Source organism: Parus major, chromosome 4 (genome assembly GCF_001522545.3).
Source record: "Parus major isolate Abel chromosome 4, Parus_major1.1, whole genome shotgun sequence".
NCBI lineage: Eukaryota > Metazoa > Chordata > Aves > Passeriformes > Paridae > Parus > Parus major.
In genome coordinates, this window is record NC_031771.1 from 61,091,168 (window position 1) to 61,113,669 (window position 22,502).

Sequence of the window (22,502 nt, forward strand, 5' to 3'; positions counted from 1 at the left end):
TAGAAATTTCTGCTGACTGTGAGGAAAAGGTAACTTCTGCCACATGGACTTTTCAGGCTGTTGACTCAAGTTCTTTGCAACACCATCTCTCTGGCTTTTCTGAAGCCAGGGCAAATCTTTCTGAATCTGATCTTTTGACTTCCATGTTTGCTTCCACTGTAGAGTTTTCCTAGGCAGCTGAGTAAGAGTCAGTCAGCCAGAGGAGCCACACCAGCTGCTCCATACCACTATGTCAATGCAAAGCAAACCAGAAAAACTGGCTAAGCTGCTAAAGGAAAGAGTTTCCATGGGCTGGGGAATCCTCTGGTGGGGCAGAGTCAGTGCAGGACAATTCCCTCTGCCAGCACGTGGACTGGATTACAGATGGGTAAGGAGCCAGTAATGTCTTTATCCTGATGCATGACAGGTGAACTTGTGTAGTTCAGATGATGACAGGAGTCTTCAGAGACTTTGGTGGTGGTCTGTGTATTGACTGAGTCTGTAGCTCACCAAGTGAAGCCTAAATGGATTTGATGCCCACAGATTGGTTCTCCAGTGGTGCTCTGATGCTGCTGTGCTGACTGGCCTCTGCTGACTGCTGCTGTGGCTGAAGAATCATTTCTTAGCTGTAATAAAGCACTCTTGTAGCTTTTACATCTTCCAGGTGGGTTACAGGGTGGGTGTGTGTAATTTAGACCTAACAGGTGCTTTTCACTGGGTGTGTGGAGGGAATAAAGAGCAGATTGAGGAAATGTCTTACAGGCACAGCAAGGTTTGTTAGCTCCTTCTGACCAAGCAACTATTCCTGAGTGTGTAGTATATTCAGCTGCATCATTTGCACCTCATCTATTACCTGTTTGCACAGGTAGAGTGTCTGTAACCACGGGAGGGGGAGCGTGTGCTTTTCAAGTGAGTAACATGAGACAGCATTTGCAACTTTACAACATCAGCTTTGGGAAAGCAGTTTGGTGGGGACTGGGGTGCACACAGTTGTCCCCAGGGCTGGGGAAGTACACAGGGAGGAGAGTTGTGCCTATGGGCACAGTTGTGGCACTCACATAGGCACAGCCTGCTTTGGTGTCCAATAAGCCCTTTGTAGGGTGTGTGCATTGCTGCTTTTTCTGGAAAACAGCCTCCAGAAATTCCCAGGACAGTCTGGAGTGCTCAGTTCTGTGGAATTTTCCTGGGACTGTGCAGAACTCCTGCTGATACTGGTACCATTGCAAAGAACTGTCCCTGCTGTCAGAGGCTCCTGCTGAGGTATGTGTTGGCTTGGCCCACACATTTATAACCTCAGAAAGATTTTCATTTACTCAGTGGCCACCAAAACTGTTCCTTTGCTATGGCTTGTCTGTGGGAGACTGCCTTGTGTTGGAAACGATATTATCTGACATGCCTTTACTAGCACCATGTTAAACACTGCTTTGCCCAGCTGTCCTTGCTGCTGCCAGAGGCAAAGTAAAATTGAATATTGTGGTGGTGTTGATCTAATCATGCTAACGAACATATTTGCTAAGATGAACTTTTCCAAGTTGAACTTTTCCACTGTAGACATAATCTGTAGTTCCAGACAAGCTGAAGAGTACATAAATGAGTCATCTCTAGCTGGTGTCTGTGCTCAATGTGGTTGTAACTAGCAGCTGCTTCTACAGAGATGTTTGTTAGAGAGGAGAGCATTGGCCCATTTACCTCAACAGCACTGTTGGTTGGAAAGATGGGGGAACTTGGAGGAAAACTTACTGCTCCCTCAATTTCTTTTCCAGCATCAGGGCAGGTGGGATACAGGCATTGGGAAGATGGTGAAATCCATTGTAGGCACAAAATAAGGAGCTGAGAAGAGTGCTCTTGCCCTTTCATTGCTGGTTTTTGCTGGCCTGACTCTGTGCAATGCATACACTTCTAAGGAATTTAGTAAATCTATCTTGAGCCAGGAAAGTGGATTTTCAAAATTGTTTTACCAAACTCTGAGGCCAAGACATGCACAAGGGCCACAACTTCATCTGGAGAATGGGAGCAATTATCACTTGGTCAACCCAGTTCATGGCTGAAATATTAGCATTCCCCAGGGTGGAGAAGTTGTGGCTGCCCATCCCTGGAAGTGTTCACAGTCAGGTTGGGCAGGCTGTGGACAACCTGATCTCATGAGTGGCATCTCTGGCCATGGCAGAGGGGTTTGGAACTAGATGATCTTTAAGGTCTCTTCCAATCAAAACTATTCTGGGATTTTGGATTACTGGTACAGGGGAGGCCAGAGAGATCCATGTGTAACTGCCCATTTAATGTTACAGAGATATTAAGAATTTTAAGCATGACAGAGATGGAGCTTGAACTGGATTCAAACAACTCTAACAGTTGTTCACTCTTAACTTTCTCCTGCAAGCCAAAGTCAGCACATCACTTCCTGTGGGAACCACTTCAGAGAGTCTCAGGGAAGTGAGGCTGGTAAGGTGCGTGGCTCTGGGAGTGATTGCAGGCCTTCCCTGCACACAGAGCTCTTCCAGGCCTTGTGATCACAAAGGACCTTTCATGGAACAATCTGGAGTCTGAGGGAGGAACACATTCACTCAGCTTCAGGCAAAGACCTGGAGCATTTTAGGAGCTGAAGATGATGAAACTGTGAGTGAGGCAGTCCAGCAAGATCTGAGGTACCGCCATTGCTTATGCCTGGGTGCACTAGTTGGTAGGAGACTGGAGGCAAATTTAAATAAAAACACAGTGTGCAATTATGAGAGATTAAATCAAGCTGGGTTTTCTGAAGCTGCAGGAGTGAAGGGAAGAAGTACACAGCTGCAGTTTTAGTAGGTGTTGCAGAAACTCTGTCCACCAAACCTCCCTGACACTGAGCTTCCCACCAGAGGCAGCTCTTGAGTAACCAGCTGAAGGTGGCTCAAGAAATGACCCCTTTATCTTAACTCTTGGACCAGGTGGGTAACTCTGCAAAGGACTAAGTAAAAGGGTTTGTGGAGATTTCAGTAGAGGGGTGTGGAGGTCAGAGCTGACTTCTGGAGAACTTGTGTTCATTTCCTTTCTTTTGTGCACAGTTTTGATCTCAGCCTGTGCCACAGCAGCCATTTAGAGGTGAGGGGTTGAGTGCCATATGCTTAAACAAAATAGTACTTAAATAAAATAGTGAGACTAAAACCAAGAAGCCCAGGAAAGGCTTTTTGCCCATGTCTGCTCAGAGACTGTTGTTTGCAGCCCAATGAGAAGAGCACACAGGATCTCCAATTTCAGAATGAAGATCAACCATCCAATCATAGAATCATTTAGATTGTAAAAGATATTTAAGGTCATCAGGTCCAACCATTAATGCAGACCTAATGCCACCACCAAACCACATCCCTAAGGGCCACATCTGCACATCTTTTAAATACCTCCAGGTATTTAAATACCTGCAGGAATGGTGGCTGCACCACTTCACTGGGCAGCTTGTTCCTATGCAAGAGCACAGGGTCACTAAAGAGAAGTTTAAGCAATAAAAGACGAAATATTGCTCACTTTCATATGGCTGAAGATTAAGTGTGACTGAAATAGCACCTCTCACACAGGTCTTAGTAGCCAGTCATAACCACAAATCTAAAAAACTGTTCTACTTAAAACAACATCATTGTCAGAGAGAAGGAAAGAGGTAGAAGTAGATTCAGAACTGAACCATTATCTAGTTCTGGAAAAAATACAGACATTTTCATGTCTGAAGATTGTCTTAAAAAATACTTTTACATTATGTTAAATGTGAGTGAAGGGCAGAATCGATAACTCACCTTTGGGTCCTTTCTTTGAGACCTTAGGTACTGGAGTTGTGACTCTACATGGTGTTTAGGTGATGGAAAGAAAAGCTGGCAACATCTCTTGGAAAGTATTCTCCAAATTAAACAATGAAAATTAAAAAAAAAGGTGTCCAACTGTTGACTTAAAGTGAAAAGTAATCAGAATTAAAAGTTTGAGCTGGAACTGTGAATGTGTGGGTCTGTTAGCATGGAAAATTGCTGTAAACCCCATACCCTGCATTTGTCTGGCACAGCAATGTCTTGTGCCATGTCCATTGAAGCAGGACTCCTTGTCTTCCATGGAAATTCATTCTGGTGTCAGGGATGGATCACCACCAGGGAGAACTGTCCTAGTTGGCCAGACAGCCCATTTCACAAAAGCCAAGGTGAAAGCCCAGCTAGAAATTCCCTGGGGTCTCCCCGAGCATGGATTCACACAGGAAGATGCAGTTCCCAGGGTGCTCTACATCTACACAGTCCAGTATTGACCTGGGTTAATTACAATAAATGCTCTTGGAAGCATATTATGGAGAGGGAATGGTATTTCACCTTAACAGAGTTAAACTCCTTTCCTTTGGCAAACTGTTTCCCAAAGTACAACAGTGTTAGTTTGCTCCTCTTCATCCTGCAATGAGAATAATTTATGTGGAACGTGCTTTCCCTCCTGTTAAATACTTTTTTCAAGCATGTACATTGCTGCTGGCAAAAAGCAGCCAGACTTGTAGAAAGAAAAATTTCTGAAGAATGTGTGGGGTGTTTGGGTGGAGCAGAAATGAGCAGATGTTCCCACAGAACAACAGGGTTTTATGGTAAATGAGCAGAGGTAAAGCCCTGGCTCCAGGGCAGCTGGATGCTTTAGATGTGCTCCAGTGTAAGAGCCACAGATGCAGCAGGACTGCAGGAAAAATGACTGCTGGGATGTGACTGAACCCTTGAAATGCTGCGTCTGGGCGTTTCCTGCTGACAGAGATTATTGGGATGGTTGGATGTGGGATTACTGGGATAATCTGTGTCAGGCTCACAGCCACCTTCAATTGACAGTGTTTGACTTTCTGAAGCAAGTTAACTAATGTGAGGTTTTATGTCAGGCAGAAGAATGCCTGTAAGAAGTTTCAAACCTGAGCATTTGAAGATGGGCCATCTAAATCCATATTACTTGGAAAAAGTAAAATGCCACTTTTTTGGCTTGTAATTACTTTATTTTTGTAAGTAAATGACAAAAAAATTATGAAATATCTCTTTCACCTCACCCAAGCAAGGTCCAGAAGCCCAGAATTGAATCCTCCACTCCATGCCAGCACGGTCCCCATGCCCCAGTTCATAGGGGTACTGCTACAATGTGATCAGATAGTTAACAAAACTATTGCTTTAATTTGCAAAATATTGAATCTCTTAGCCCTTTCTGAAAATATGTGCCTTAGCCTAAGTGTCTGTAAACTATGGTAATTAGCTGTAGAAACTCATCTTTCAAGTTTGACACCTTTGGCATCATCCTAAAAGATTACTCAGAGAAAGGAAAAGCCCCTCCAGTGCCTCCACTTGTCACTGGACCCTGCCTACATCTGTGTTCCTGGGTGCTGCCAACTCACCCTCTTCCTTGAGCTTGCATTGCCCTACTAAATACTCCATTAAATTTGCCAAAGTCTTTCTTTTCAAGCACCTGTAAGATGTGAAAACAGAGAACTTAACAATTAACCTATATGTTTCTTTGATTCTCTGATAATAATTTATTTTCTGCTGAAATTCTCACTCTCTGCATATTACATGCCCCACCCCAAATCTGCAGCATTGGTGCCTGAACTTCAAGGTACCCAAGAAGAATGGTGTGAGCTGTGCTTCTGGAGTGTTACTGAGAGCTTGGAGATATCTGATTTCCTCTGTCTTGTTTGTATCTTGCTCATGCGTGCATTCTGCACAGAAATTTGGCAAATGTTTAGCTGGACTAAATTGAGATGTTGCACCTCATCAGATATTTAATGTGAACCATTCACACCTTTGAGGCTGGAATTAAGTGTCAAGTTTCAGTCACTGTAATTAGCAGTTGCTTGAAATGATAGTTAAATCCATTTTCTGAGCCAAACATATCACTCAGATACTGAGGAAAGAAAAATAAACACAGATCAGAATTAGATTTGATCATTAGGAATTATATGCAAAATAAGCTGGAAATTTTGAAAGGCAAAGAGGTGTTGAAGCTTGTCCCTTTGTAGGCACAGATTCTCATTTCTCAGGGGGATAAGAAAGCTGTGTTATAAGCCATGGGACAACTGTGCTTGTCCTGTCTGTCTTGTGCAGCTGAATCCTGAGGGATGATGTGGACTTTGCAAGGGAGTAACTGCAGGAACATTTTCAGGTGATTCTGTGCTTTTAGAAAGGGGCTGTTGCCTTGATATGAGTCAGCTGTGAGGATCATCCCAGATCAGAACCACAACACAGCCAACTCCTAAGCGAAGAATGAAGTCTCAAATTAAAGTTTTGCCTTTTGCCTTTTTTTTTATTTTTTGTTTCCCTTTGCAGGATAATCACAGGTTGACTTGTCACTGAACAACCCCAGCCACAGCATATTTCACGGGTCTTGGTTATTGCAAGGAGTCACAGCAAGATGCAAAACCTCCCTGGAGGTGTTTAAAAGGCATGTGGCACTTGGGAACATGGTTTAGTGGTGGGCACAGTGATACTGGGCTAACTGGTGGAGCCAATCATCTTAAAGCTCTTTTCCATTCTCAGTGATACTGCGATGACCAACACTTAAATAGCAGGAGGCAAGATTGCACCTGAGCATTCACCCCTAATGCTGCATTGCTTGACTGCTTCATTTCTCAACTTCAGTGTTGCATAAACAACTTTTTCTGCCCTGTTCTACATGCTCACACATGCACAGAGGCCTTGCTTCTCCAGTCTCTCCCACACAAGCAAACCTCTGTTGGCTTTGCTGGAAATTTTGCCTGAAATGATGGTGCATTACAGGGTTCCTTGAGGTTTACTGTAATAATGAGGATGTGCTTCCCTTTTGGAGAGCTGCCCACTCTCCTTGGCTCATACAGTTTGTACATTCTTCTCTGTTCATAAAATCCACAAGACTCACTGATCTGGGCAATGCAAATATGAATTTGTACCCCTGACGTGAGGATTGTGATGCATTCAGGAAAATGAACTAGCTGTTGGTCAGCCAACCAAAATTATTTTGGATTCTGTAACCTCAGAGCAACCCCTTTTGTCAGTAATTTCTTGCCCTTTCTCTACCTTGTAAAAATTTCTTAAATTTAACTTTTGAGTACAAGCCTTGGAAAAGTCATACCAACAGCACTCTGTAATTGTAATGAATAAAGCACTTACCTTTCTGTTTTCTGAATATCCAGTAACAGCCTTGCTTTTGCAAACTCATTTCCTGAAAATGTCATTAAAATCATTCTCAAAGAGTGAAAATTGATAGTGGAGTTTTGCATTAAATGAACTTGGTATCCAAAGGCTCTCACTGGCTCGGGTGTCTTAACTCCTTTTAACTTTTTTTAAAAGAGAGAAAAAAAGTGATCATCACAAATAAATAATTACTTAGGATAAAACAAGAGTGTGCATGTATCTCCTATGCTCTGGGACCTCTTTGATGAAAAATCTCATCACAAGTAATTAACAATTAGGGGGCACAGGTGGAGGTGAAAGGAACTGCATCCAAAATGTTTCAGCCCATCTGAGACTTTTTCCAGCTTAAGGCAGAATTAGTCTTAGTGGTAAACATTGGTAAAACTGGTAAGCAATACTAAAAGCATCCATTTCCCCAGAATTTTTACCTGACAACAGAACTGCTCCTAGGCTGAAATTGTACCTGGCCAGCATATGGATATCACTATATATTAATTACAATGTATTTGTTAATAGCAGGAAAAAAACACTTGAGGAGAAAAGAGGAGTGATGCCCAGCTGGCAGAGCTGCAGGTATACCCTCCTGCCCTCTGCATGGACATTGATCTGAGCAGAAACACCAATTTTCTGCTATTATTATGTTGCAGGAGGTCCAACTCCACTCATCCATCATAAACCTCTTTGCTCAGCCTGTACAAGGAGAGTTGGGAGCTCCTTTGCCTTCCTCCTTTGCAGCCTGGAGCCAGCAGCCCTGTCTGGATCTTGGTGCTGGTTCAGCATCAGACTCACAAACTGTGTTGCATTTATCTACCCCTTTTTAATTATTATTGTTTTTATTATTATTATTATTATTTTTAACCTAATAGCCATTGTGCTATCCAGGAGCCAGATTTAGCAGTTTCAGACTTTGGTGGTTGCTTTGCCAGGTGGAAATCCCTGGTCATCAAGGCTATATTGCACATCCTCTCCTCTCTCTTGAGCTATTTGGAAGATGGTAAAACTTGCAAAAGTATTATCTGATTTTCATGTGTTTTTGTCATGTGAATATTTCCTCGGGTAGTTTGTGAAGGGCTTTTTGCAGATGATTTTTATTATTTGGATGTTTATACACCCCAGGCTGAAGCAATAAGGGTTGTTCTGAGTGGAATGGCTTTTTGAAGAAGGAGACTCTGCATGGTCTCATCAAGATGGTCCAGGTGTTCTCCCAGAGTTTGACCATAAATGCCTTTGGGAGGTACTTGCAGAGGTTTTGCATGTGTAAACCATAAACCTCCGACAGAAGCATTCCATAGGAATGCATGTGCTCATGAGGGCACTTCCACAAAAGCATTTTACAATACCAGATCAAAAAGGCCTAAACTTTACCTCTTTCATCTCTTGTGTAGGTTAGAGTTGGCTGTATGGTGTCTGTCCAGGAAAGAATATCACCAGATATTTGCATTACATCTGTAATAAGAGCTCTGAGATGACTTTCAGACTACAACAACTTCGCAGTTCTCACATGCAGGCTGTAAATGAGTGGCCCTTTCTGACAGCAGCACATTCCCAGTGTGTGAACTCATAAGTAACTGGAAAGGTCTTAGGAAACCATCTGACAGCTTGGAACCTTCCCTCCTTTTATGACAATGACTCAGCTTTTGCCATCCCTGTGCCCATGTCTGTTCTTCTTTGGTTTCCATATTGCCTTTACCAGCTGAACAGTGCCTTTGTGCTGACAGAAAGCTGCCTGCTCAGCCGTTCCCTAAGGGTTTAAGGTCCATGGTCCTGTAGTTATCACTCTGCTGGGATTCCCTTGGCTGGGCCAGGATGTGTGTGGTGTGCTGCTAAGGCAAGAAGCTGCCATCAAATGGGAGAAGACATCCCTAGAATATGATATTAAACCCTAGGACTGGCACTGGACCTCCTCTGAATCCACTGGCCAAACTGAATCAATCTGACATGTTCAAAAGCTGCTCCTGTCCTGCTGCTCAGCCCTCATGGAGGTGCATGAGGGCAGGAATGAAATGCATGGATGAAGATACGGTGGGCATCAGCCACGTAATGTCAGCATTTAAGCGCGTGTTCTCCCCATGTGGAAGATGTGTATACATCACTCCAGGACAGGAAGGTGGTTGTTCTGGAGCCCTGTAATGTGCAATGAGCATCTGTCAATGCTCTTTTAGTTTGTTCCTCCAGAATGGCCTCAGGCACCACCACCTCATGGCCTGCCATTCCCTGTGGGACACGTGTGGATGTGGGACAGACAAACGCTGCCCGGAGGGACAGAAGGATGAAAATAAATCTCTGTCTCCTGGAATATGAAGGGATTACCTGTCAGCAGGTTTAATAGCTGGGTCTGCTGGAAAACTTCTGCAAAGTCAAGCTCATTTGTTGTTTGGGAGAAAATTGGCTTTTTCTGCCTCCTCTGTATTACTGATGTGAAAGTGGAAAAATCGGCTGAAACCAGTAAGTGTGTTTTCTGCCTTGATAAGCAGACTAGACAAGTGTCTGATGGAAGGTCAGCAAGATTAATTTCTTGACTGTTACTCTAATTGTTGGGGGAAGAGATAACTGTGTTACCCAGGAAAGACAAGGCATGATTTCTCATGTTGGGTTTGGGTAGTTTGAGCAGGATCTGAGCCACCACATAGGGCTGGATCCTGGGAAAGTGGCAAGCTGCTGGCTGGATCCTGGTTGTCCAGGCAGCTGGTTTGGCTGTGCAGGAACCTTTCAGGAGTGCATGACAGCATTTCTTCAAGGAGCTCCTGTCTGTGCAGGCTGTGAGCACCAAGTTATTCTCCAAAGCGTTTAGCTCCTTGAGGCAGCTTCACTGAGAACTTGTAATAGTTCATTTGGGTTTTTTTCCCCAGTTCTACCAGTCTGGCAGAGCCCTCAGGGGATGTGCTATGTTTTATATTGCCTTTCTCAGCCTTGATTTCCTGCTGTCCCTACTTCAGGTTCTGCTCCTCTCCTATTAGGAGGTTTTGCTGGTATGAATCAGAAGTTTCACCACTCCTGCCTGTAGCCTGCTCTTTAGTACAGTCTGTAACATCTGGAAATCTCTCATTACACCAACATCCATGTTGCCTTTGGCTCAGGGTCAGCTGAATCCAGACCCAGGGCCTACCTGGGTGGGAGGTAACACCTCCCACCCCATCTCAGTGAGCATGCAGAGAGTGGCCAGGCAGCCCCAGAGGTGAGGTGCCATTTAGCCAAATGCCAGCAACAAGGGCTAGGCAGGGTGTGTTATCACTGGAGAAGATACGTGCTGATCATCCATCTTGTTCTGCCCAGTATCAGTTTGTGCTGCCTGATTTTATGGCCAAAAGTGTAAGGACTGCACCTCCCTGGAGGTGGGGAGGTTCCTGATGGTCTCCTGGCGCCACATTTCCTCTTGCTTTTACTGTTTAAATTTTGTGCCCAATGCCTATATGAATGTAGCACTGTGTTGGAAGATGCACTTGGCTTGGTCCCTTATTTCTTCTCTTCTCCCAGGTGGGGTCCTTCCTCCTTGATGGAAATGCCAACTTTTCCTGCACTGGTGAGGAACCTGGAGCAAGCCATGGATGGTAAGTGTGATGCAGACCCTGGCCTTTTGCAAAATCATTCCTGTGCCAATCCCTCTTGCACATATCTACTGCTTGCATGCTCTCCCATCCCCTGCCCTGCCTGACACCACCACCCAAGAGAAAAAAAGGTCTGGGACAGGGGCTGTTCTTTGATGGGCACCATCAGAAGTGGTCACCCAGTGGTGTGTGTGGGAGAAATGTCCCCAGGAGGCTCTGATTGCATCACTGCACACTGTAATGATTTCTTCCTTGGTTTTAGATAACAATCTTGTTGGGGCAGGGCACAACGCTTTTTCAGCTTGACATGTTACTGACACCTGAGATGCTGTTTGTGAAAAACAAGATGGTTATGAAACAGAGAAACTAAATGAAAGCTAATATGCCTGAGAAGGTGAAGGAAAAAGATGGTATAAACAAGAGTGACAAATCCTTTCCCTGTCTCTGGTGAGCCCGTAGTCCTGGGCCACAAAACCCATCAAAGTTCTTCAGCTCCTGGCATCGCCTCTGGCTGTTCCCTTGTGCCCTCCTGTTGTTAGCTATGTCTGCTATGTTGAGCAGAGCCATCATTCATCCTTTATTCTCCAATTTCATATCAGTACCACACATATTCCCTTTTCTGGAGATTATATAGCTCCTGGGAGGGAGGAACTTGCTCAGACGAGTCACCAGCAGGAAATACCTGCTTTGAGAGTTTGAAATGGCACCAAGCTCCAGGAAACTTTGTTGTTATGGTTCTAGCTGCCTTCTACTGATGCTTGCAGGACTTCAGACTTTTCTTCCTTTTGCCAAATCCTCCCTGTCTCACCATGGAGCCATGACCAATAGAAATAAATCACAATTTTAGGAATTTATTTGAATGTTGCTATGAAACAGGTCACGCCGGCCAGTGAGAGGCTCTATTTGTGCAGTCACCCACAGTGGAAAGAAGACATTTGTTTTGCTTTGAAAAGTAACGCTTTCATGTGTAAAGGGCATTTTGGGTTTGGGTGGAAGGCTGCAGCCACTGAAGGGGAGATGAGCTGCATGTCCAGTAAATGCACAATTTTTCCTTGAGGTTGTTTTGTGCATTGCTTAACGCACATCACACACTACAGCCAAATATTCATCCTGGGCTTAGACCTGGATACACTGTAGGGCAATTAAAGTAAAATATTACCCTCTCCTCCATAGGCCACAAGCAAACACGTCTGCGGGTGAAGGCCAGCAGAGGAAGAGTGACATCATGAAACCCAAGAGGGAAAGCAAACACCAAGCCAGCGCCATGTGCAGGTCAGCCACTGCACCAGGACAGGCTTTCCTCTTTGTGACTTTGATTTCTGTGCTCTGTTTGCCCAGCAGACATTTATTGGGAAAGCTTTCAAGCACAGGTGTGCTACACACCACAGCTCACTGCGGAAGGACCTGGCCCTCTCCTGCTTTTCCACTCCTGGTGGTGGCAAACAGAACTCAGCACTCTCACCACCCTGCCCTGATGAAGCTCCTCAGGAGCCAGCAAAAGCCCATTTAGCCACGCTCTGCCTGCAGCCCTGGACAGCCAGGGCTTGTCCTCTGGCCCATGCTGCTCCTGCTGGGGCAGGGCTCAGGGCTGCCCACCAAAGCGTGTCCTCAAAGCATGAAAGCAACTCACTTCAGGTAGCAGGATTCCTCTCACCACAGTGGTGCTAAAATAAGTGTCTTTTCTTACAATGGCAAGGAAATTACCTGAACCTCATGTAATTTTATTTTTTTAAATCTAGGATGGAACAGTGCTGGTGCCAGTCCTGGTGCCACAGATTGCCTCCTCCTTGGATGCATGCCATTCCATGCCCAGCTACTTAAAACACAAAGGTTTGCTACTGTAGGCAGGCTGTATGTATGCAGGCAAACCTGCATGCCAAGATCCAGGTGTCTGGGATGCTGTTCAACAGGATCACTTGTAGGAATCAGCATTGTATGAAAGTGCTGGTAGGATTGGCCTAGAGTTCCCCAAGATACAACATCCCCTGCATCATCTGCTACCAGCAAAACCAGGCTTTACTGAGTTCCCCTGCTTAGCCCCACTGAAGCCAAAGCCAGTGCTGACACCTCTGTACAAACAATGGCTTGTGTGGCTATAAATATATCCACTAACAAATATAGAATACTGCCCTTCAACCACAATTGCTATAAATTTATTACAAATAAAAAACCCCGAACTTGAAAAGCAGGACTTGAAGACCAGGACTTGAAAAGCAGCACTATAAAAATTAAACCTTCCTGGCACTACAAGTCAGTGTGCCTGGAACACTTGGTTTTGCAAAGGACCCTGACAACTGAGAATAAACCCCAAAATTTATCAACTTGTTTATTGTTTTGTTGGTTTTTTTTTTTTCTGGTAGAAGTAAGTTTCATATGTTAACAAAAGCAGAATAGTTTTATTTAGTGTTCATCTCACACCTTTGACAGCTGCAGCTGTCAGGCACAGAAGTACAGTATTAAAATAAACTGAACAGAGTTGCTCATTGCAAAAAATCACACTATGCAAACCTGTGGATTGTAACATCAACAGTATAAAATGTAACAAAATTGGAACTTTTAATTTTTTTTAAGCTTTTAAAGATAATAGTCCAGGCTATAAAACTATATAAGCATTGAATAAGAAATGTTAAAGTCAACAAGTCTACAACAGATACATCTTGTAAAAACTCAATAAATTATATATATATTTATAATATCTAGTAACATTTAAAACCATGCACAGTTTTGTACATTTTCTTTTTTCAGTACAGGAAAACTCTTTGCTTCGAGTACTTGGAATGTACATAATTAGCAGACATTTGTAAGAAAATACCAAAAAATTCTTTTTTTTTTTATTCCAACAAAACAAAAATCTATAGAAATCTACCTTCTCAAACTTCCACTGAAGTAACCTCAAACTATAAATTATTTATTTTAGGATAAGGATTCTGTGGCTCTAAGAAGAAAAAAAAATATCTTTAAATGAGATGCTGTCATCCTGTTATTCAGCAACATTGATATGCAATATGCACCAGAGAAAAATGAAAAGAAAGAATTTAGGATGCAATTTGCTTTGCCTCTTTCTGGCAGTACATAAAGATGTCTTCTGGACAAAAAACAAACAAACAAACAAAAAAAACCCCACCCACAAAAAATGCTCAGCCCAAACCTCCCCCACTGTCAGCTTGATCCCTGCTAACATTCCTTCGTTCCCTCCTGTGTTTTTACACAGCTATCTGGCATTGAGGAACAAAACAGCACAGCATTCTGAACACCAAAACTCAGGCATCACTGGCACTTTCCAATGTGTTAGATGCAAAAGAAATATGCAGCTGTAGCAGCTCTTCTGCAAACAGTGTCACTATTCTGCTCACATGGCATTTCTGAAGCCCAAAATACAACAGTACTGGCAAAGGGGAGAGAAAAAACCTACCCTGCACCATCCAAAGTCAACATTTCACTTTGCTGCATACTTGTTATTAAATCGACCACAAAGAATACCTTCATTTGAAAATAGAAAAATAAACATCCACACCCCCTTAATGCACAGTGGTTAAACTGATGGAAGAATTCTTGGCCCTGTTTTTCTGAAATATGTAAAAATCATCTCTCTGCTGCTATTTGTTTGGTTTTAACCACTGGTGATGTATTGAAAAATAAACTTACCTTTGCTCACTGCAATCCAGGATAAACTAATATTTTTTTAATGAATACATATATATATTTATAACATTAAATGTAATTTGTTAAAGGAACTGTACATCTATACATTCTTTCAATATTTCCCATAAACACAAAGGAAAAACTTGATTAATATATTTTTTCTCCATTTTTAATAAGTTAAAAAAACACCCTTAAGTTTGGTGAAATTTAAAGTTTACAGTAACGCTATGCTATTTAAACCAATGAACAGATATGTTAATGTCTATAAATAACTTTACAAATATACATGTTAAGGTACAATTTTTAAAACAAAACTGTGAAGATATAAAACAATCAAAAACATCTTTTCTTTTGCCCAGATCAGTATATCCTAGATTGCAATGCTCGTAATTTTGAGACTCTCTCTCTCAGTACTGCTTTATGTTGCATTAGTATTATACATTCTTTTCTTTTAATATATTTATTTATATATATACACGATATATTTATAGATATATACAGATTCTCTGGAATAAACCTTTTTGATATAAGTTAAAGGCTCTTGCCTACAGGTACCCGTAACTTCTTTCTCCAAGTCACTGCACGTAGATGGAGCCAAACCTCTGGTGTTGAGGGGTGTGGAGAGAGGAGCTGCTCCCTCCACTCACCCTTGGCAAGCAACAACAGCCAAACCCCAAAAATGAGATTTATTCCTTTCCCCACCCCTGCAACTGGCTGTTCTCAAAGATCAGGGTGTGACTTGAGATGCCGTGGGCACCCAGGAGCCAGGTCTCAGGGCACCCTCCGCTCTCAGGTGGGTGATGCTCTGCTCCCCAGGGACCCCACAGGGTCTCTGCCCATCCCTGGGGTCTGCTCCTGCCTTGGCACAGACACATCATTCCCAGCCCCGTGCGAGGCCAAGGCGCTGACGCTTCGGATGACTTGACCATCTCTTTTTCTACTATTTTTACTTTCATTTCTCCATGACAATTTGCATTTTACTTAGCTTTGCCTTCTCTTCTTCCAAAAACAGATTCCTTCTGTGTAGCTGGGTAGTACGATCATGAAGCTATAAAAACGACGACAACAAAAATATAGATATTTTTATAAATATATGAATCCCTGCAGGCAACGTGGCTTTTCAGCTCCACCAAAAAGGTTCATGTACAGATTGCATAAGCGAAGAATTTCCACATTCTTTACACCTTTTTTTTTTTTTTCTGTGTGTTTCTTTTTTTTTCTTTTTTTTTCCTTAAGGAAGATTTCTTTTTCTCTTCTCTTCGTAATGCAGGCACAGAACGGTTACTCTGGCACTTGGAACGCAAGCGCGGAGGCTGGGGGGTCAGAGCACCCCCCCAGGTTCAACATTCTGCATACTAAAGAAAAATCCCTAGCAAAATGAAAAGTAAACAAAAAAACAACCAAACAAAACAAAACAAAAAAAAATCATCTAGGATAGATCATCTTGGCAAGAGATTAGTTCCTTCAGGCCGAACAGTGCTTCTTGACTTTTCATACAGCAATAGGGAGGAAGAAAAATACTAAAAAAAAAAAAAAAAAAAAAAAAAAAAAAAAAAAAAAAAAAAAAAATTAGAAACTGTGGCTTAATATTTTTTGCTTTTAACCCTGAACAGCTTGTCAACAACACAAATCTCCAGGCACCATCACACAGTTCCACTGGAAGATCCTTCACTACGGTNAATCATCTAGGATAGATCATCTTGGCAAGAGATTAGTTCCTTCAGGCCGAACAGTGCTTCTTGACTTTTCATACAGCAATAGGGAGGAAGAAAAAAAAAAAAAAAAAAAAAAAAAAAAAAAAAAAAAAAAAAAAAAAAAAAAAAAATTAAAAAAAAAAAGTTAATATTTTTTGCTTTTAACCCTGAACAGCTTGTCAACAACACAAATCTCCAGGCACCATCACACAGTTCCACTGGAAGATCCTTCACTACGGTTTCAGGCTCGGCGCCCCACACTCGCGCCTCCATGGGCACGCTGCCCACCCGTCCGTCCATCTGTCTGTCTGTCCCTGTGCCCTGGGGGTCCTCACGTCCGGATGACGCCGTTGCAGGGCGGGTGCTTGGGCAGGCAGGGCTCATCGGGCAGCAGGTCATGTGCAAAGACCGAGTCGTCCCCTGAGGAGCAGGTGCTGTGGGTGTCCTGGCCAGCCGGCGAGTACTGCTCGAAGGGCACCGAGAGGTCCAGGTACTCCTGCCAGGGTGACAGAGCCATCAGTGCTGGCTGTCCCCCACGCCAGGACCCCTCCCACACCCATCCCTCCACACTCACATCGGTGGACGTCACGGTGAGGACCCTGTCCAGGTCTTCCACCAGCTGCTTGAAGGTGGGGCGCTGCGAGGGGACGGCGTGCCAGCACTCCCGCATGATCATGTACCTGCACGTGGGGACATAGCACAGTCACACGTGGTCGGGCCAGGTCACACACACCCACCTGCCCACCCACCTCCAAACCGCCTGAAGGAACAGCCATGGCCAACACAACTTCAGCCATGGCCAACACAACTTCAGCCATGGCCAGCTGGGGGGAAGAGGAGGGACTTGTGGAGCCACGGTCCTCATTACTGATCATCTGACACATGACCGTGCCCTCAGAGCAGGAGGAGGACCTGTCCTGAAGGTGACACACCAGAGCTACACCCCCAAAAGTGCCACCTGCCCTTCGAGGGGAGGTGCTACGTGCCGCTCAGCAGCCATAGGCTGAGGAAAGTCTAGCTGGAGATGGCCACACAACTTCCCAGTGGGGATGTCCCAACAGCCTGGACCCAAGAACCCAGCAGGGTGTGCTTGGCCTCAGAGGGAATGGGGAGTGGAGCTAGGTCAGGCCCCACCACACACTCACAAATCATGGGTGCAGTTTGCAGGTTTGTCCATCCGATGGCCTTCCTTCAAGAGCTTGAAGAGTTCCTCAACAGGAATTCCTGGGTATGGAGACCCTCCCAAAGTGAAGATCTCCCATAGTAGCACTCCAAAAGACCAGCTGGAAACCAAAGAATGATCTTTAAAATTCAATGAGGTTTTTTTCCAAGCACCCCCCATATCCCATCCCCCTTGCTTGGCTTTATTTCTGTGCAGCCATGCATAGCTAACAAAGTCATCAATAGCATGACTAATTGCCTAGGCCATTTTTACTAGTTACTTGGAGATCTCTGCTGATCCAACTCAATAGCAAAGAAATCCCAGGCACCAAGTCTGAAATTGAAATGAGCATTTAATCAGATAGGTGACAGCCCATCTATCACCGCCAGCTCTTTGTTAGGTCTTCCACCAGCTCCACTGAATGGAACAAATCAAATTATTCATGCACGGCTTCACTGAATTGCAGGCTTGGAACCACAGGCCACTAATTGTGCAAGCTGATACCAAAACTTGCTTGTTACAACACTCATTTCACTGGCCAAGCCGGGAGAAAAATACCCCAACAAAAATCAGCAGAGCACTAATGTTACACACTTCAGTCCTGCAGCTGTGCTCTGGTTAAAAGTCCTTTTTTTCAAAAATATCTTCTGCCTTCTTCATTTTCTTTCTAAAAACAGGGATTATCTGTCTCTGTTTTACTTTCACGCACACTCACTCTCCCATTTTCTAGCTTTGATTTATCTGTCATGCCCTCTGCAGCACTACCTAAGCATGGAAACTATGATTTAAGATAAATAAAAGCCAAAATATCTGAAAACTACAGAAATAGGAAAGATTCATTTATCCAATTGTGAGCAGTGAGCTCTGGGGAGAAAGCAGGCTGGCTATAAAAATGCCATTATTGATCAAATATTACAATAAAAAGCATGTGGAGCTGCTTCAACCCTTGCAAAATTCAGAGGTGTTACTGATTTACATGTAAGGAGTGCTCTGCTGTTTGTTTATTGTGCAGAGGCACTAAAACAGATAAGATTAGGAAAAACGAAGAAAATAAATGAAATGGCAAAATTAATCTGAGACTATATTTGCTGAATATTCTTTGATCAATTCTAACAGCAGACAAGAGTATCTGTAGCTCATTGAACTGAAATGTAACTGACTGGGGCAAAGCACCAAGGATAATTTTTTTTTTTTTATGAGGTTTTTTTTTAGCACAATATTTTTCAATTGCTGGATGAATCACCTCATCTATAAAGCGGACAATAAATACCTGCCTGCTTTCCAGTAATTTTTCAGCAGCTCCCTAGAGATCCTCAGATGAAAGCAACCAGATAACAGCAAAATAAAACCACGTGTGTGAAGATGCAGCTTGGAATCAATTCCTGCACTTTGCATCCCCAGGCACAGCAGCAGGGAATGAGCCCCAGCCACAGCAGTGCTTTTGTCTGTAAGATACTATAGGTGTTGATTTCCCTGTTGTATTATTATTTTTTTAAAGTGTGGGTTTGCTTACACATCGCTCTGGTGAGTATAGACCCGGTCAAACAAGGCTTCTGGAGCCATCCATTTCACAGGCAGCCGACCCTGTAATTAGGAAGACAATGGGAACATCCCATCAGCATATTCCCCCAGCCACAACGGCACCATCTGAATCTTCTTTTCTAATCCAGTTTGAAACATTTTCATTAACAACCACATCTGCCTTCCCGGTCACTGGGCAAAGCAGCAGTGGCCACATATAAACAGATTAGAGCATTTGATCCCTGGATCTTCACTGACAATCTTTGCAGTAAATGCTGTCTGTAGAGGACTGTACCTCACTGCCAAGGCAGGTTTAATGTATCAGTGCATCTAAATCTTTGCATGGGAACAGCATCCAAGGCTCATAGATGCAGTGAACTCTGTGGCAGAGCATGGGACAGCACTTTCCACCTCTTTGGAAAGTACAGTTGACTCCAAGTCCTAACCCAGTTTAGGCTCAACTTGAAGGGAAACTTCCAAAGAGTGAAGGCAAGGGTCAGGCCCTCTAAGAAACAAATCCTGATCCTGCTGGAAGCTAAAGGAGGAGGTCTGATCCCATCCTACATCAGGATCATAAACACAGGCTGTCATGTGAGAAATACAAGATGAGAAATACAAGATGAGAAAGACTAGATGAATCATAATTCTCTGGGGCTTTGTTTGGCCCCTGGAGAAAGTACTATTTTGTGTTTGAGCCATAATTTGGATATGGGAGAACTCTGTCCTCTTCTCGCCCCCTGTCTCTCTGAGGGAGACAACCAGAGATGGGACACAGGCAGGATATATAAATGGGATTATGCTCTCAGTTGTCCCACACAGCTCTAACAGGAAAAATCCAACTGATATGATTAAAATTCCCAAGAATTGTTATTAACTTATGATTAAGAAATCCTGGCAACTAAGAAAGATTTCTGATATGTGACTGAAGTGGATCAGTATGGACATGGTGGGCTTCAGAGGACTGCTTGGACATTTAAACCCCTTACAATCCCAAGATGCACAGGTTCTGCACTGCCCTCAATCTTCTGCTGCCATCTCCACACTCTGTCCTAGTTAGGGCTTTTCCTCAGGGCTCAACATCTGCTGCAAGCTCTGAACCAAGACACAGAGCTTCTTCTCTCAGCCCTTCATTTGTAAATTCATCTCTACAGAAAATATTAACAACTCCAGGCCTCAGCCCTTGTCTGGGACCATTTTCTCACTCTTGGCAATGGCGTCAAGGAGCTCAGATACAATAAAGAGAGAAATGCATGAAAGACAGGTAGATCCAGGTATAAAAGTAGTGACATTCCTCTGTCAAGGGCTCTGGTGAGACAGGATTTGGCTCCTTGGGACCTTAATGCACAGGAGCATATATAGTGGAGCAGACTGGAGCCTCCTCTCCTGCTTGGGAGAAACCTCAGTTTCTCTTAGTCTAAAGCACCCTGGACCAGAGCTGAGACCTCACAACCAGCTGCTAGCAGGACCAGGATCTGTCAAGAAAAAAACAGATGGTGGACAGACTCCTGGGACCAGCTCATCTACCCCTTCACCAGGTGAAGTCCCTGTCAGATTTCTTCCTCCTAAACCCCTCTAGAAAGGGAGATGTGGGACAAAGGCCTCTTGCTGCAGGGATGACCGAGTTCCCTGCCAGGAGGAGAACTGCATGTGCTTGGCAGCTCTGTACTTACATTGGTGGTTTTCTTGTAATAGTCAATGTTGTGAACGTCTCTGGCGAGGCCAAAATCAGCTATTTTCATCACATTATCTTCAGTGACTAACACGTTCCTGGCTGCCAAGTCGCGATGAATGCACTGTGAAAGGTGAGCAAGCCAATAAATAAGGGCTCGTTAGCTGCTCGCGCCTGGAACCAACAGCACCATGTGGTTTATGAGCTGCAGTTTCATTGACTCCCAGGCTCATAAAGCTGTGGGCACTGCTCAGCTCCTGGCTCTGCGTGTCACCGCCCCACCGTGCCTGCTCACTGGGAACCACCTCTTAGCAACGCCTCGGGGCCCACACGGCCACGCACGCGCCTTTCTCTCCACATGGGCTGCACAGATGAGAAAGCCAACTCCCCTCCTCTGTGGGCACTTACTGGGATGTGCAGCTGCTTTTCTCTGCTGCTTCCCGCAGGAAGAGGAGCTCAGGGAAATGTTACAGGGGAAAAAGATCTTCAAATTAAGGTATCCCTAATACATCCAAAATACAGACTCACAGAATGGTCTGTGGGCTTGTCCTTTTATGGGCATTTTGTGGGTGCTAGTGGTCCTGCAGGTGACAGCTGTACGGCTCAGGAATGCAGCCAGCATATGGAGACCTTGCATATGGATGAAGCCCTCAGCTTCAAAACCCCGAGATACTTCATCCAGCAAAGCTTGGCCTCTAAAGGGAGAAGCCTGCAATGTTTTGCCTGGGGCTGTCCCACACACAGAGCCTTTGAACACATGGCTTTGACCGAGGCTTCTATGGAATGAGGTTTCTCAACTCACTTTCTGAGATGCCAAGTACTCCATGCCCCGTGCCACCTGGTAGGCGCAGGAAACCAGGTCCTTAAACGTCAGCTGCTCCTCGGGCAGCTTGCAGGTGTCAAAGGAATAGTCCATGCCAGGTGGGCGGCGTGCCCTGAGGTATTCCCGCAAGTTCCCCTTTGACGCGTATTCCACCAACACATAGAGCGGTCCTGCGAGGAAGAGCACATCAGCATCCAGCAGAGGAAGAACTGACCACCCAAATCTCATCTGGGCCATTCTGGGCTCCCAGTGAGTAATTACAAAGAAGGGACAGTCAAACCTGAGCCTGCCATGACCCTGTTAGTACCGGGCCGCTCAGCTACGTACCGTCCTGTGTGCAGGCACCGAGGAGGTTAATAATGTTTTTGTGCTTCCCGATCATTTTCATCATTTCCATCTCAGAGACCAGGTCAGAAAGGTCTTTGTCTGTAGCATCATCTGGAAAAAGTAGAGGAGGAAAGCAAAAAAAAAAAAATGTCAGGAAGCAAGTAAATGCTTAGGGGTGTAGTTACAACTGCTGTACAGCCATGTGGGGCTTTGATGGGTAAACAATACTCAGAATATAACTGTGTTTGGCTTTATTCTACTTTGGGAAGAAGAATCAAAATAAAAACAAAATCTACTGCCATGGCAACAAAAAAAGAGGAACAAGTAAGTGAAGGTAAATGTTCATATGGAAATCAATAATGCCTTTCATCTTCTGTTTCATCCTCACAAGCATTAAAGTACAAAAATTCACATTTTGGTATCTGGTACCTGCTTTTCTGATAGTTTCTGTCCCTCATCTCTAGGGGCTAAGAGTTAATGATGGTGGAAGGTCAGGGCTGGGAGGGAATGTATTTTTTTGATGAGAAGTTGCAATTTCTCTGCAAAAATAGAAAAACCTATCTGCAAAACTAGAAAAATTGGGGAAAACCTCCCCAGAGGAATGCTTTGGTTTGGAAAGATGGAGATGTTCCTACTTCCAAAATTGGCTTCAAAAAAGACTAGAGGAAATGTAAATTAACCAAAACTGTTCCTGGTAAGAAATATTATTTTTTTACAGTGTCTCCCCATGTCAAGCCCAGGCTGCTCACTGCCCTGCGTGCTCCAGGTGAATTCCTCAGCTGTCTGTGGTTACTGTGTCTGGGGGCAGGAAATGGAGACTTATCTAGAGGAACCAACTCAATTCCAGTTTCTGTCTCCCTTTAACTTCTCAGGTGTCTGGGACCAAGTTTCTTCAATCAAAAAGATCCTCAAGAAGGAGTTTATCAACTGAAATTCTGCAAATTCCATTGAGGCTGCTGCACAAGTTTTTGGTAGAACAGGCAGTGCTGGTTAGCGGAAGAATAAAGAGTGGG

The 22,502-nt window shown here is 44.0% G+C and overlaps 1 protein-coding gene and 1 long non-coding RNA gene across 7 annotated transcripts in view; one reads left to right on the top strand and one right to left on the bottom strand.

Moving 5' to 3' along the window:
• Positions 1-704: 704 nt before the first annotated feature.
• On the top strand, positions 705-15,483 carry LOC117244256. The gene is made up of 4 exons (XR_004496993.1): positions 705-888; positions 10,581-10,654; positions 11,825-11,923; positions 12,391-15,483. It is a non-coding gene; the product is annotated as an uncharacterized LOC117244256 (long non-coding RNA).
• Positions 15,484-16,138: 655 nt separating this feature from the next.
• Positions 16,139-22,502, bottom strand: part of FGFR3 (fibroblast growth factor receptor 3) — a 51,780-nt gene continuing 45,416 nt past the window's right edge. For all 6 annotated transcript variants that reach the window (XM_015625525.3, XM_015625523.3, XM_015625522.3 and 3 more), the window contains exons 12-18: positions 21,490-21,600; positions 21,142-21,332; positions 20,341-20,463; positions 18,663-18,733; positions 17,133-17,270; positions 16,562-16,667; positions 16,139-16,483 (exon numbers count right to left, since the gene is read on the bottom strand). In XM_015625525.3, coding sequence (XP_015481011.1) covers positions 16,319-16,483; positions 16,562-16,667; positions 17,133-17,270; positions 18,663-18,733; positions 20,341-20,463; positions 21,142-21,332; positions 21,490-21,600 — 905 coding nt within the window. In that variant the 3' untranslated portion in view covers positions 16,139-16,318. The remainder of the gene's footprint in view (positions 16,484-16,561; positions 16,668-17,132; positions 17,271-18,662; positions 18,734-20,340; positions 20,464-21,141; positions 21,333-21,489; positions 21,601-22,502) is intronic.